Source organism: Ammodytes marinus (genome assembly GCF_949987685.1).
Source record: "Ammodytes marinus genome assembly, chromosome: 13".
Taxonomy (NCBI): Eukaryota; Metazoa; Chordata; class Actinopteri; order Uranoscopiformes; family Ammodytidae; genus Ammodytes; species Ammodytes marinus.
The window spans coordinates 29,029,463-29,045,925 of NC_137217.1; the positions used below are offsets into that span (position 1 = coordinate 29,029,463).

The 16,463-nt window shown below is 37.6% G+C and overlaps 1 protein-coding gene across 1 annotated transcript in view; it reads left to right on the forward strand.

Annotated features, from left to right (window-relative positions):
* Nucleotides 1–389: 389 nt before the first annotated feature.
* LOC307259713 (uncharacterized protein) overlaps nt 390–16,463 on the forward strand; it is a 34,486-nt gene continuing 18,412 nt past the window's right edge. The window contains exons 1-5 of the mRNA XM_080039658.1: nt 390–521; nt 2,726–2,849; nt 8,482–8,604; nt 12,139–12,291; nt 15,922–16,140. Coding sequence (XP_079895784.1) covers nt 2,727–2,849; nt 8,482–8,604; nt 12,139–12,291; nt 15,922–16,140 — 618 coding nt within the window. The 5' untranslated portion in view covers nt 390–521; nt 2,726. The remainder of the gene's footprint in view (nt 522–2,725; nt 2,850–8,481; nt 8,605–12,138; nt 12,292–15,921; nt 16,141–16,463) is intronic.

The window sequence follows — 16,463 nt, forward strand, 5'->3', positions numbered from 1 at the left end:
TCTGACACAACCAAACACTTTCTTTATTAAAAATCCAAAAGCCTTCTCCATTTTGAAAGCAGTCCCAACATAACCCAGCAGTACACTGTGTTCACTGTCTGGTGTGAAGTTTGTTCAGGTGTGTGTGTGTGTGTGTGTGTGTGTGTGTGTGTGTGTGTGTGTGTGTGTGTGTGTGTGTGTGTGTGTGTGTGTGTGTGTGTGTGTGTGTGTGTGTGTGTGTGTGTGTGTGTGTGTGTGTGTGTGTGTGTGTGTGTGTGTGTGTGTGTGTGTCTGTGTAGCCTGACACCCGACACCTTACATCATCTGGTTTAGGGATATTTCTATTCCACTAGAGTGAAACCAGATGTAATTCCCCGACATAGAAAAAAAAACTCCTCCCCAGACCTGGTTCTCCCATTTGTACTTCCTCAAACCTCAGCCCATATAAACTCACACACTGACCTACTTTTACCAGCAAAGCAAGACGCAGTCAGACCCACAGAACTTCACCAAAACATATTTGACTCAACTTTGGACTTAAGGTAAAGTTGCTTTGTTTGTTTCCTTGATTTCCTGGTGCATACGTTTTACTTTCAGTTTTGGGAGTTCCTTCTCTTGAGCATGGTTAGTTTTAGAGTGAGGAAAAATGTGTGTATAAGGTTTGAAATGGACTGATACTAATGGTGTGCACTAAAGGTGAGCTAACCTGTCTGTACATTAGCTGTACTGAATGTAAACTATGCAGAGTTTTGTTATAGCAGAGTAGCCATCTTCTCAAAAAATCACTTTGAATTTGAATCTTAAGTTTTTTCTTCAACTTGGATTTATGCTCAGATACAGTAGATGAGTGCATAAAAGAAAAGATAAGATAAGAAGTTCTCGCAAGTAATTATTTATAATAGGATTAAGATTCTGACCCAGTTTGCACTTCAATAGAATGAGATTTTGAAGACAGAACTGCAGACTTTTTACTGGGAACTGAGTGGAGTTGATGTGGCGTACTCATGGAAAAATACAACAAGCTATGATACGAAATATATAATTCAAAATAATGATAATTTATTTGATACATTAATTCATTTCTAAAAAGTAAATAAACTGCCACGAGTTCGAGTTGGAATGTGTCTGACTCATGCAGCGAGTGACACAGCACTGTGCAAATAGTTTTTCGGTTTACAGTAACTGTAAAATATTTGCATAGATCAAGAAACCCTGAACAAAATGTCTCATAAATCAGACAATTAACAACATATGAACAAATCCTTCTCTAATAACCTTCAGAATAGTGCAAGGAATGATTATGGAAAGATTAGTTGGTGTAAGTGCTTTTGAAGTTGAGATTTTTGGTTCAGAGCATTGAAAAAGAAAACTAATGATTTGAGATAATAGCTGTTAAAAGATAGTTGTATAGGAGTAATAGACAGACATAAACAGACAAGGTTAAGTCAAGTACACATATATGAAAATGTTCAACTCTTTATTTACTAGTATGAAAGAAGACATGTTATGGAGGCAAAATAGGCAAAAATCTTAAAATTAACCTGTGCTTGAAAAAACAATGTTTTTGCATAGTCACTTAAAATGTTGCTATTTCTATCAAATCAACCAGGGGTGAAGCTACTGTATGCTACATGTGATCAGTGTGTATGTAGGAAGCCGATTATGTAATGCAGCCCAGCACACACACACACACACACACACACACACACACACACACACACACACACACACACACACACACACACACACACACACACACACACACACACACACACACACACACGGCCTCCACGTTTTAAGGCACACTGTTTGTTGTCTGCTTTTAGTCCAAATCTTATAGCAGGTCAAAAAGGCTTTTGCTTGAAAACAAACCGACGCAAAAAGCAGATTAACGGCAGGATGTAATAAAACAACGGATCAGCGGGTTGAGAGACAGATGGCAGGAAGGCTGGTAGGAGCAAAGAATGCTAGAAAAAAAAGGAAAAGTTCAGACTGGGGTGAATTATCTGGATATTTCAGGTCTGGACTTGAAAATGTGCTAAGAAAAAAAGGGGTCAGCATTTTTTCCCTGTATGGAAAACTCTCTCAGAACAGCTCAGTACAGGGACAGTCAGCCCTTTGAGTATTTTCTTTGGGAAAATAAACTAGCATGCTGCCTTGTCCTCAAACACACACAAAGTAAAGTTTATTATATAGTTATAATATCGGCAACCTTAATTTGTAAAGTAACTTGTATCTACAGCAGTCAGATTAATGTAGTGGAGTAAAAGCACAATATTTCCCACTCAATCGTAGTGGAGTAGAAGTATGAAAAAGCATGAAAAGTCAAGTCAAGTTAAGTAAAAGAGCCTTTAACTTGTACTTGAGTACAGTAGTTGACTAAATGTTCTTAGTTACATTCCACCTCTGGATGTCCTTGTATTTATTTAAGCCTGTTTTAACACCTCGTTCGCTGAAAAATAACTCTAGATGTAACTCTAAAATGTGTCTCTAGATTCATTACTTATATAGTTATCCTTATCAAAAATATAAATATGTGTTATCGATAAATACAAAATTTATTCATTACCAATTACATATTTATGTTGTTTTCCTTTTTATATGGTTATATTATCATAAATAGTAAATTATACACTGAGAAATAACTCCTTTAAACATGATGTGTGTGTGTGTGTGTGTGTGTGTGTGTGTGTGTGTGTGTGTGTGTGTGTGTGTGTGTGTGTGTGTGTGTGTGTGGTGGTCTCAGGATGTTGCAGTGCGTGTGTGTGTTGCTGCTGGCGGCCTCCGCTCTGAGTCACCTGGACCAGGCTTCTCTGGACTCACACTGGGAACAATGGAAGATCACACACAGCCGAGAATACAACGGACTGGTGAGTCTTTACTACAGTTAACTATTAATCACCTTATAGTTCAAAGAAGATGACATGCTGGTTGGTTATTAAGTGTTTGTTAGGAGTGAATTATTCTAGCATTTTTTAGTATAAAGTGGAGGTCTTGTGGGTTACTTAGTAAGAGCTGATGCTGATAAGCTAACCGCAAATTTTTTTATCATAGAATTCGATTGCTTTTGACACACAATAAACATATAATAAACAAGGATAAAACAGAGATTAAAGAACTAATTATAAAATAAAGATAAAAAAGGATAAAAAAGGATAAAATACTAAAAGAGCAATACATTCAAAACAGTTACAGTGAGATGTGATGCTGGTTGCTTAGTAACTGTTTGTTAAGAGTGAACTATTCTAGCATTTTTTAGTATAAAGTAGGAGTCATGTGGGTTACTTAGTGAGAGCTGGTGCTTTTCACAATTACATTTAATTAAATGAACTTTAATTCAACTTGAAAGACATTGAGGTTGCCCTCATGTACAATGACAAGCAAGAGGTAACACACAATAAACACTTTTATATTATATTATATTTTTGCCAAACACCCCTACAAGAGGCTGCTATTAGAACATCACACCGATATGAATAGCAAAACCCCCCAAGATTCATGTTCAATAGACCTGCTTTTCTGTGCCAACGTTGCTTTAGGACAGTCTTTAATGACATGCATTTGGATCTAAATGGAAATATTGCAAAAAACGTGACTTGCTTGACATGAAGTGAAAAGAAATGGTTGAAAAACACATACTAATTTATAAGCTGCACACTTCACTGAATCCGTGTACTTTTGTGGTGATGGCGCCATGTTTTATTCACAGACCGCAGACCACATCTGAACCAGAGATAAAGATGTCTGCTGTGTGTGTGTGTGTGAGAGTGTGTGTGTGTATGTGCGTGCGTGTGTGTGTGTGTGTGTGTGTGTGTGTGTGTGTGTGTGTGTGTGTGTGTGTGTGTGTGTGTGTGTGTGTGTGTGTGTGTGTGTGTGCGCGTGCGTGTGTCTGTGATTTGTGCTGAACAAGTTGTCCTCTAAAGAAATTCACTTCACAAATCCAACAGTGTGTATTCAAGCTAAGTAGAACTGCAGAGTTGCATATTCCTTTAGAAATGCATCAAGCTGTTTTTAAGTAAAAGATTAATCAAAAGTTGGGACAAGGAAGGGGACTGTGGCAGTGGATTGAAGAAGGAAAGATCAGAGTAACTTGAATAGGAAAGTATGTCAGATATTCAGTTGTTCTAGAGAAAACACTTCCAACCCATTTCAAGGTGGAGTCAGTAATTCCGGAGAACGCTTGTTGTCCAAATAACTTTTTCTCAAAATCAGTAAATATCTTGTCACGATCTGCTACCTGTCGTACTGTGTGCATGTTGTAGCAACATACCTGTTTACAGAGCCTGGGCTGTGTATTAATACTGGATTGTTTACAGTGCCCACACAGTATGGACAGATAGCAGATCATTTGTATTAGAAGTGTTAATCGTAATCCCCCTTTTGTGGTCATGGTAGAAATGTATGGATGGATTCACATTCATCCAGCTATTACTGACAAATGTCTTCTTTCTGTCTTTCTATTTGAGTCTCTGTTTAGACATTTAGACGTGTGGACTTCTCTGTGTTTGACTCACTGTCTGTCTACAGCTGACTCAAGTTAACAGTCAGTAAGTGTGGCATTAGTTTCCTCTTTCAGTTATTTATTATTTTTTAAGATGATTTTTTTGGGGGGGCATTTTTGTTTTATTATTAGACAGTTTGGAGAGACACAGTGAAAATGGGTCAGAGAGGAGAATGACATGCAGAGAACGACCCGGGCTGGATTCTAACCCGGGTCTGCTGTGAAGAGGACTGAGCCTCTATGGCCTCCATTTATGCTGTTTATTCAGGAGTATGCAGGATCTGTTCAGAGAAGATTAGACAGAGGAAGTGTCGCTCACAGGAGGGTTAAGTAGATTGACATTGACTGCATTCAGCTTTAGCTTCATTGTTGTTGTACAGTCTCAGTGGTGGATGATGCCATCTTTAGTAACTAGCTTCTTGTCCTTGAAGGCCACCGTAGCTACTGTAAATTCAGGCAAAGGGAGGGGTTAGCAAGGGAGCATAGCAATCTAGAACTTTCACCACTAGATGATGTCAATATACACGTTATCACACACTTCCCCTTTAAAGGTGGAGTCAGCGATTCTGGAGAATGTGTTTTTTGTCAAAATCAGTGAATATCTCCTCACGATCTGCTGCCTGTCCGTTCTGTGCTGAAAGACAATCTGGTGTTAATACTCAACCTAGGCTCTGTAAAAAGGAATGTAAACAAAGTATATGTAAACAGAAGGGGCCCATCGTAACCAAGAGACATGCCCATTTAAAGAGTCTAGGCTGTGTATTAACACTGGATTTTTTTCAGCGCTTGCACATAGTACAGACAAGTAGCGGATCGTGATGAGATATTCACTAATTCTGAAAAAAAGTGATTTTGACAACAAGCGTTCTCCAGAATCACTGACTGCACCTTTAGTTGTAAATCTTTAACACACATATTAAAACAATCCTGTTTGTATTACCCGTCACACAGTAGTCTCTGTTATCTGATGAGAACAATGTCAACTGGAAAAACCAGAAATGTGAGGGGTTGGCACTAGTGGATCTACTTCTTTGTTTTGGCCACGAGAGACACAACACAGGTGCAGTTATTGAAACAGAATCAAAAGTCTAAGCAGGACATGCACTATGAGAATATACACTCATTTCATCTTTCTAGTCCTTGGCCAATAACTGAGAAAAAGTTAATTTTCTAAAAGTATGTCCTTCCTATGCCAAATGAACTGTCGATTTTTTTCCAAATCCGATGAACCAGAAAAATCCATGACATTGTAACTCAGCCGATCAACTTTAATCACACAGAACAAAGACGTCTCATGGTTGCTAATTTGGTTTCTTAATTGAGGTTAAGCCCTCGTTTTGAGTTGCATACGGCAGTCGGCTGTCAAAAAGTTCCAACAGTAGAGAAATGTACCCTCCTTTTTCTACCCTGCGTTCCAAATCACATACTCTTTCTTTTTACTACAGTACATACTAAAGTACAAAAGAGTTTTAGGGCCTAGAAATGTCAAGAATAAAGACTAATACTCCAAAATACAATTGGAGTTAGTGGGGCATTCATGTATTTTCAGCATACTACAATTAACGTGCATGTATTGGGACATCCTAAATCTGTTTTCTGGCATTCTAAATAGTAGGGAAGTATGGGGATTGGAACGCAGGGCTACTTTCCCTATTGCTAAAATCCCCTTTGTCTGTTCTTCTTTCTATATATAGTAGTTATGTTGTTTTATTTTCTGGCCGTGAAGAAGAAAATGTAGTTTATTTGGTGTTAAAACTAGGGAATTGATTTCCTGAGCATCTGTTAGCCAGCCCTACACCATTCACCTCTGGCAAAAGGTCACCAGTCTACAGCTGTGTAGTGTGTGTGTGTGTTGTGTGTGTGCGTGTGTGTGCATGTGTGTGTGTGTGTGTGTGTGTGTGTGTGTGTGTGTGTGTGTGTGTGTGTGTGTGTGTGCGTTGATGCATGTGTGGAGGGTATCTACAGTGCAGGATGTGCTTGGGTTCATGTGTGTGTGTGTGTGTGTGTGTGTGTGTGTGTGTGTGTGTGTGTGTGTGTGTGTGTGTGTGCATATGTTGTTTTGTCAGTATTTTTGTATATCCCAATGTGCATTTGAACGTGTGTTGATATGATCATTAGTGGAACATTATTATTTGCAGTCCTGTGTATTCAGCAGAAAAACCCTCATTATCTTTCATGGTGATTCTTAAACTGAACTCCCCTTGAACCAACAACACTGTATTAGAATCAAGGTATTCTTGTCTGATTTGCATTGGTCATTATTGGAAAATATATTCATTTCATTCATTTTCCTTTATTTAACCTCAAAAGATGAATTGATGGGTGACCCTCTTTTATAATGACGTGGAGTTAATTACAGATACACAATATACAAAAACAATACACAACAATCTTACAATGAGACAACAACTAATAGAACATTCAGATCAATTGAATGAAGCAGAACAATAGCCTAATTAAAACAGTTACAAGTGGAGTGGGGCTGATTCAAAATAATAAGTTTAAATTGGTTAACAGTTATGAGTATATTTATTTTAATTTGATGTTGTAGGTTGTTCTATATAAAGATAGAAACAATAAGTATAGGTATGCTAATAGATGAACCAAGTAGAGCATGGATCTTTAAAGATGAGACACTGAGGATACAATTTAACTTATAGATATCATGATGACACTTTGCAAGTCGATAAACTACATTAAAACAATATGTTTTTATTTTTATTTATTTTTAAGGTTTGAATAAATATGGACATTTGCTTTACAACTTGAGATTTACGATTCAGGGTATTTAAAAAAAATAATGTTGAGATAATAGCCGTTTAGGATGGTAGTGTGGGAGAAATATACAGATGCAAACAGACAAGGTGTCAAATTAACAACCTACATTTACAATTTCAACTTTGTATTTAAACTTGTATGAATGAAGAAATGTTATGGAAGCAAAATAGATAAAAATTTCAATATTGAGCAGTGCTTGAAAAAAAAAGATGGGCCTGATTTTGGCTTGACTGTATCTTGAACTAATATTATGACAGACATCATTGGAAATCTGTCTCTCTTAGCTCATTGGGACATATTCCCTGCGTTCCAATCCCCATACTTCTCTACTATTTAGTATGCCAGAAACATATTTAGGATGTCCCAATGCATACAGGTTAATTGTAGTATGCTGAAAATACATAAATGCCCCACTAACTCCAATTAGATTTTGGAGTATTCGTCTTTATTCTTGGCATTTCTCAACATAATGAAAAAAAAATCTTCCTTATCTGATTTGTTTTTCTCTCCTGTAGCCCTAAAACTCGTCTGTACTTTAGTATGTAGTGTAGTAAAAAGAAAAAAGTATGTGATTTGGAACGCAGGGATTGATAAAATGCAAATTTTCGAAAATAAAGAATTAAGACATATTTTAATTCAAGTTAGAACCTCAATACTCAGTTCTGTTGCTTTATAAGACGTACTTTGGAAAGTAGTTATGTGAACAAGCACCAGTTTAATTGGCCTAATAATGAAATGTAGGACAGATGTAGGTTTTAATTAGCAAAGTAAGGACATGTCTGTGTTAGAGCCCCATTAACCCAGATTAATTTATTTGAGCTGGCAGGTGTTAATGTAGAAGGGAAGTCACATTTAAGATTACAAATATAGTAGTAATATAATATGATAAGTAATATAGTGTTGTGGCCTCTTTCTGAAGGTGAAACGAAATGGCTCGATTTATGTGAGATGTTGTTGGACTACTAGATCCTCAAGGTTCATGTTGCAAGACGAATTCAGCCCAAACACAATTAGGGGTTGACTCAATTGTATCTAGCATAGAGGGTTAGGGCTAAGAAGAGTAGTGCTAGACAGCCCTTCAATTGGAAATGTTCCAGACCCCAAAAAAATTGAAAGTCAAAAAAATTATTTCAAAGACTCTGAAACAATGTTGATTCTGTTGAAGTAAAGTATGTGTCAAGTGCTGTATTTGACCGCATGCCCTTGTGTTGTGTTTGTGTCAGGATGAGGAGGGGATCCGGAGAGCCATCTGGGAGAAGAACATGTTGATGATCGAAGCCCACAACCAAGAGGCCTCGCTGGGCATCCACACCTACGAACTGGGCATGAACCACCTGGGAGATATGGTCAGTTTAGAACGCTATATATATATCTTAATAATGCTACACTAGATGAACCCAATTATATTTACTCATTATAAGTAAACACTTTAAAAAAAAGACTGTTTAGGATCATTTCAACCAATCTTAGATGGAATTTATATTTAAAGGTTCTACGAGTAACTTTTAAATATTTCTGAAACAGCCACATGTTTCCTCTCATGATCATAAATTACATGTAACAGCAAGCGTGACCATCAGTGCAAAGAATGCAATTTGTATATTGTTTTTCTTAATGCCTTTGTCATGGGTATATACAGTACGCTTACCCAGGAACAACAGCTGGCATAGTTAAAAACACTACCACTTTTGTCCAAAGGGGGTGCTAGATTTAACAAAGACAAAAATATCCTCGGAACACATTCCCTATCAATCCACTAATGGTGTCAGCTGTATAGACATCAATCAGCCTTGAGCCACTTTCAGCTGAACTGTCTCACTGTGCGTTCACAAGATTCACTGGCTGAGATACGGCCACCATGTAGCAGGTGGTCATTTATATGTCTGCAAAGTAAGTTTATAAGCAAAAATCCTGTTCTTTCACCCACCAGTGTCTCACATTATACAGTACTCTGGATACATGAAACAATGCTGGTTACATTTCTAGTTGTAATACTTACAGAGGAACAGCTCGACTAAGTGTCCAGAGATTAAAGGTGGAGTCAGCGATTCTGGAGAATGCTTTTTGACAACTTTTTTTTTCGTTTTATTGTCTAAATAAGTCAACATCTCGTCACGATCCGCTCCTGTCCTAGGCTCTGTAAACGGGTATTTTGAGAACTACAATGGGCCACCTTTGTTTACAAGTGTACAGAGTCTAGGCTGTGTATAAACACCAGATTTGTTTTTCTCAGTGCGCACACATACACGGAAAGGTTGCGAGGATTGTGAGGAGATATTCACTGATTTTGATGAGGCGAAGCATTCTCCAGAATCACTGACTAGACCTTTAATTTTCTTTAGTAGCTCTGGCTTGTTTTTATGCAATATGCAGCAGCAGCAGCATGTCGATGGGGTTTGACGTTCTTAAATCATGTGCAGTGAGTGAATTGTGTGTCAGTGCGGGTCATGAATGATGGTTGTTTTTGCTACAAGATGTCGGCTGTTACAAGCTTTACATCAAAAATATATGAGAGGGAAAAAATGCATGAAATACAGCAAAAGAGTCCTCATTTATTAGACAGGGACATGTATAAACTATACACACATCCCAACTCTGTGGATATGACTGCCCAATTATATGATTATGTAAAAGAACAGGTGCTCTGAAAATTAGGTGTGTGTGTTTCCTGTCTTCATTTTAACTAGAAGCTCTTAAAGTGAAATGAAATACATAAACAGATGGTGTGTGTGTTTCTTTAGTTAATTATCTTCCTGCTTGTAGAGCGAGGAGCTGTTATAAAAGCAATGGGGAGTTCTGAGGATATCTGTCTGTCTGTCTGTCTGTCTGTCTGTCTGTCTGTCTGTCTGTCTGTCTGTCTGTCTGTCTGTCTGTCTGTCTGTCTGTCTGTCTGTCTGTCTGTCTATCTATCTATCTATCTATCTATCTATCTGTCTGTCTGTCTGTCTGTCTGTCTGTCTGTCTGTCTGTCTGTCTGTCTGTCTGTCTGTCTGTCTGTCTGTCTGTCTGTCTATCTATCTATCTATCTATCTATCTATCTATCTATCTACCTATCTATATCTATCTATCCATCCTCCTCGGCTGGTTTTACATTAAAGTAATTGATAATAATCTTTTGTTGAGATAACTTATCATCCAAAATGTATCTTTCATAAAAACTTCCCATTTTGAGTTCTAAATAGTTTTAAGAACTTCAAACAATAGGGTGCCAACTAATTATCTGTCATATCTAACACAACCAAGCCGGTCGAAAGATTGATTCACAACGGTGTAAGAAAATGTCTGGTAAACTTTCTGGACGCAAAAATAATAAATTGGAAAAACATTCAGAAGTCCTAGTATATAGAACCCAACATTAAGGGCCGGTTTCACAGACATGGATTAAGCCTAGTTCTGGACTAAATTGTACTTTCAATGGACAATCTCCATTCAAAATTCCATTTAGTCCAGGACTAGGCTTAATCCATGTCTGTGAAACCGGCCCTAAGAGTTTTAGTTTTAACCTCAGAACTCAAAAATCAAAGACAGAAGCCTTGAACATTCTAGTTTTACAGTCTTGTCTCTATATCCAATGTTCTTTTATTCCCCCTGGTGTGTCCCTCTTTGATGTTTCCATGCCACAGAAAATGACATTTCACTTTGGAGCAGACTGTGTTAAACCCATCTCTTCACAAATTGGTTTTTATCCTCCGTCGCCCTGCTGAGTCAAACACTGTGTGTGTGTGTGTGTGTGTGTGTGTGTGTGTGTGTGTGTGTGTGTGTGTGTGTGTGTGTGTGTGTGTGTGTGTGTGCGTGTGTCTATATCTTCTTCTACACTGTCTTGTCTTGGGTCTAAAAATACATTCCTCTCTTTTCCAAGTCCCAAAACATTTTTCTATTAAAGGATTTTTTTCTAGGAATAAAAGAACATTTGGTCCCGTCTATTGTCAGAGCGGTTACAAGCTGTCACCCCCTTTGACTTCTGCAATCTTTATTTCTTAGAATGTTTTTGATCTATGAACTCCATCTGCTGCTATCACCTTTTATGTCAAGTATTACAGTGAGATTGCGAACACACATCCCTGAAAGCGTCTGTAAACCTGGTCTGAATTATTATTATTTTTTTATTAATATATGATATCAAAGTTGGGAGTCCTAATAAGCTTTGAAAAAAATCTGATTGAAAATATATATTAAAAAATATTGTAAAACTTAGCTAAACATTTTTTATTTTAATTTGTTTACTGTCTAGACTGTTTGACAGGACTGTGCAGGTGTGGCCGTATCAAACTGTCTCCATGGCAAACAGTCTTTGTTTTTACAGAATGTTCGGGCAGAGAGTCGTGATTGGTTCAAAATACTTATTGAGTCATAAGAACGGAATTTCTGTGTTAAGTTTATCAAACTTAAATGACAATATCTTTAATTTGGATTAATAAATATGTCTAACTCTTTTCAGATGCCTTACTATCATGGGACTAACTCACCAAATTAGGCCTGCATAGTTAGAAGGAGTTTGTGGATTTGGGTTTCAAAGAGATAGATAGATAGATAGATAGATAGATAGATAGATAGATAGATAGATAGATAGATAGATAGATAGATAGATAGATAGATAGATAGATAGATAGATAGATAGATAGATAGATAGATAGATAGATAGATAGATAGATAGATAGATAGATAGATAGATAGATAGATAGATAGATAGACAGACAGACAGACAGACAGACAGACAGACAGACAGACAGACAGACAGACAGACAGACAGACAGACAGACAGACAGACAGACAGACAGACAGACAGACAGACAGACAGACAGACAGACAGACAGACAGACAGACAGACAGATAATGGTATGTAAAATGTAACTATTAAAACTGTGTTTCTGTCCATGCAGACATCAGAGGAAGTCTCCAATAAGATGACCGGTCTTCAGATCCCGGTGAACCGCGATCGCAGCTTCACCTTGGCGATGGACGACAAAGTCTCAAAACTTCCAAAATCTATCGACTACCGCAAGAAGGGCATGGTGACACCAGTGAAGAACCAGGTCAGAAAGCATACAGTCCTACACCTCTTATATCATAATCAATAATATTTTACAATGTTTTGGGGCATTTTCTGCTTAAGTTGATAGTGTAAAGCTGGAGAAGGGGTCAAGAAAAATGTGGAGAGAATGACCTGCAACAATGACTGTCAATCAGGCAAGATTGCGACCATGTGTCACATGATCTCAGTTTTTGATAAAGGGTTCGAGTTGATTTTACACAAGTCCTGCTTTACACGTGTTCTGATAAATAAAGGTTAAAAAAAAATAAAAAAAAAATATTTCCCTGAACTGCAGTGACATTTTGCTGTCCCGTCTATGTAGCTGGTGCCAGTAGTGGGAAGTTCGAACTGTCATTTAAAAAATACATGTTCTTCCTCTCCCCTTCCCATAAATTTAACTTTGCTTTCATTTTCACTTCTGGTGTAACAACAACAGAGGCCTGCTGGATTTCCCAGACTTTGTTTCCCGTATGTACAGCTCTGACTCACAAAGCTGACATTTCTGTGTCATAGTTCTGAATAATCCAAACAGTATTTAACGAACGAGGAAGTTGTTGTCTTTTTTGGTAGCTTATCATATTATTTTCAATAGTGTTCTGAAATAGGAGATAGCATTCTAGGTATTCAGTTCAGTTGTGAGCAGGCATGTGATGGTGTTTGATTGAGGAAACTGAGAAAAAGTCCCGAGGCCATTTTCAGGCAAAATGTTGAGAAGTAAAACACAAATGTCATTGATTTATTTGGGGAATTTGTGGCTGTTACAGAATCTAGTATAATGACATCATCTGGGATAAGGAAACAAACCCTACGTTCCAAATGGCATACTCTTTTGTTTTACTATTCTACAGCTGATCATAAAATGTACATAGTTTACATGCACTATGCATACAAATGAGACGTGCTTATCATTATTTATTTCATCATAATATCGCACGTTGAACTTGCCTCTTGCTTATGGTGGTGGTTGATGATGCCATCCTAAGTAACTAGCAGCTTCTTGTCCTTGAAGGCCACTGTAGCTTCTGTAAATTCTTGATAAATTCTCCCAAAGGGAGCGGCAAGCAAGGGAGCGTTGCAATCTAGACTAGATCTATCACCACTAAGTTAAATCAAAATACTTCTACACACTGTACCTTTAATTGCATTGGTTTAGGAACATCTATCGGAGACAGAATAGTTTAACCCAACAGATAAAATATATTTTTACTTGTCGCAGAATATGAATGAAAATATTCAAAGAATTGCTCCAGTGTAGCCGTGGCCTTCCCCCAGAGAGCAGCAGCACAGACTTTAAAAAACTCAATGACATAATGTGGTGAATATTTTCTCTTGAAGCCCTGAATAAAAAACTATAAAGGCTTTCTGAAATCTCACTGAAAAAATGAAAAAAATTACTTGAAGGCCTTCCTCTATGCTCCAAAAAAAGACAATAAAGCCAAAAATATCAACATAGAAAGCTATAAAATAGGTATATCGAGACTCAGGGTAGATTATGTGTTCTCAAAAAGCACTGAGAATTGCCCTTTGGAGTACATTTTGTAACACAAAAATAAATTATAAAAAAAAATAAAAAAATAAGGACAACCAATCGCTATCAGAGTACAGTCACGTAACCTTTGGAGCGAAACAGCCTGTTCTCATAATAGCTAATGGTCGTTGTAAACAAAAGAATGGGCTTCTGATTATTTAACATAATTAGTTGTTATTATGAGTGGATGTGACAGACGGGCCTTATATTTATGTAAACAAGGAAACAAGGGCTTGAGCAGAACAGGAAGCACACAGATTGAAACATATGGGCTTTGTCGCCAACAGCCAGATTAGCAGCAGAATTACATCATGTAATCTAACAGCCATCAGATGAACGTTATAGTGCAAAAAATAAGAACATGTAATATTAATAGTAGGAACATTTTCAGTAAAAACGGGTGACTTTGATGCATAGTTTTTTGTAAGATTATTTTTGGCATTTTCAAGCTTTATTAGACAGTACTGAGTTGAAATGGGGAGACCCGTGACCACTGCAACGAAGGCCTGAGCCAATATGGTACACGCTCTATCCACTACACCACCGGAGCACCCCAGAGTTATTCACTGATTTTGACAAAAAAGGGATTTTGACAACGAGAATTCCGATTCACTGACATTTAAACTTACATTTACGGCCGATATATTTGCTCCATAATTAATCTAACCGCCTTATAATTAAGTACATTTTAACCTGCAAAGAAAACTCCACACTATTGAAACAGATTTAATTTGGGATATTTTCAGAAGTTGAATGGGAAAATGTAATCCATAATAGTCACATAAAGTCAAAAATGTCAGTTTATGTGTAGGATGGTGTCGCCCTCTTGTGGATAGAAACCAAACTGCAGCTCTGAACAGGTTTATTGATCTGCAGGCTGCTGCTTCCCTTTCATGAATTATTCATTAGACTGACTGCACTCCCTGCATACTAACAACCTACTCTCTACACAGCTCCTGCTAATATGACACAATAGCCTAGTAGTGTTTTGATGTTTGTGTTCGTTTGAGGCAAATTTCAGTTTAACTAGACAGAGCCAATAGCTACACACTGCACTGAATTGATGCGTTTACACATTTAAAAGGGTTTTAATGGGTCAGAATAGCAGCAAAATATGAAGGTATTTTCCTTGGGGAGATGCTGCAGAGGTGTTTAAAACCAGCCAAGCGTTTAGCGTCAGGCAATGTAGTGTAATGTGAGTTAATCTACTTTATGGCTGACAGTATATATGGACACAGAAGGTCTGTTATCAATAGCCAGTGGTAGTTCTGTAAATGGAAATGCAGCTTTAACATTCAGGTTTTATAGTTAGAATTTCTATCAGATTTGAAATTTCATGATGTTTTTATGGAACTCAAAAAGCTGCTCTTAAAGGTGCAGTGCCAGTGTGTGAAGTGGATTTGCGATTGTCAGAACAGACTTGAGCTACGTTCCAATCCCCATACTCTCTGCTATTTAGCATGGTAGAAAAAAGGGGGGAGGGGGGAGTACATACTCCTCTTGCACTGATTAATCTATTCCAGATAGGGACATTGTTTGAGCCGACAGTTTTTTCAAAGTCTGCCCCTCTGTGGACACACAGTAGAAGACATAAACTAAACTGCATTTTTTTTTAAAATTTTTGGTAAAAAAATTTCTGTCTCATTATCAGTTTTATTAAGGCTGATGAGGTATTAATGTTAAAGACGTATTATTGATTATTTTGCCAATTTGTTTTTGGATTAGTTTAACGATACACAGTATTCTGCTTATAGACACTTTTACAGTAATGAAACAGTATGTCCGTAAACACTTTAATAACTAACTTATTTCCCCTCTTTCCCCAGGATGTGTTAAATAACTTATTCCCCCCTCCCACACTCCCCACTTATTTATTCTCATAATATATATATTTGAATGATCTAAGTTATATACACTTTCCTGTTTGTGCCTTTGTGCTAATTTTGGAATTTTGTGATTTCAATAAATGCCCACGTGGATAACAAGATACTTGCATTTAACATTTGTATTCTTATTTCATTCTTTCCAGGGTGCGTGTGATGTGTTATATAATAAACTTAACTTACTTACACCCCCCCCCCCCCCCCCCCTCCCTCCGTGCAGGGTGCGTGTGGCTCGTGTTGGGCCTTCAGCTCAGCGGGCGCTCTAGAGGGTCAGCTGGCCAAGCAGACGGGGACACTGCGGGACCTCAGCCCTCAGAACCTGGTGGACTGTGTGACAGAGAACTCAGGCTGTGGAGGAGGGTACATGACCAACGCATTCAAGTACGTCCAGGAGAACGGAGGAATAGACTCTGATGAGGCCTACCCGTACGTAGCAGAGGTGAGAAAAGATTCAATTCTACACGTGTGAAGTTGACTTATTCTACAGCTGATCATAACATGTACAAATCACTTGTTTTATATTATGTCAACCAAAATAAAATGGACAAATAAGAAACAACAAAAATTAACAAACAAATACTGCTGTTAGTATAAAGGCAAGACACTCAAGGTGAATAGGTAAACATTAATGAAACTTTGCCAGTTGATTACTTACATTTAAACAATTACTTTGTGTGTTACAATCAGTCAGTAATGTTTGACAAAATATGCAAAATGTGGCTATATCTAACAAATCGTGCGTACATTGCCATCTCTTTAAAA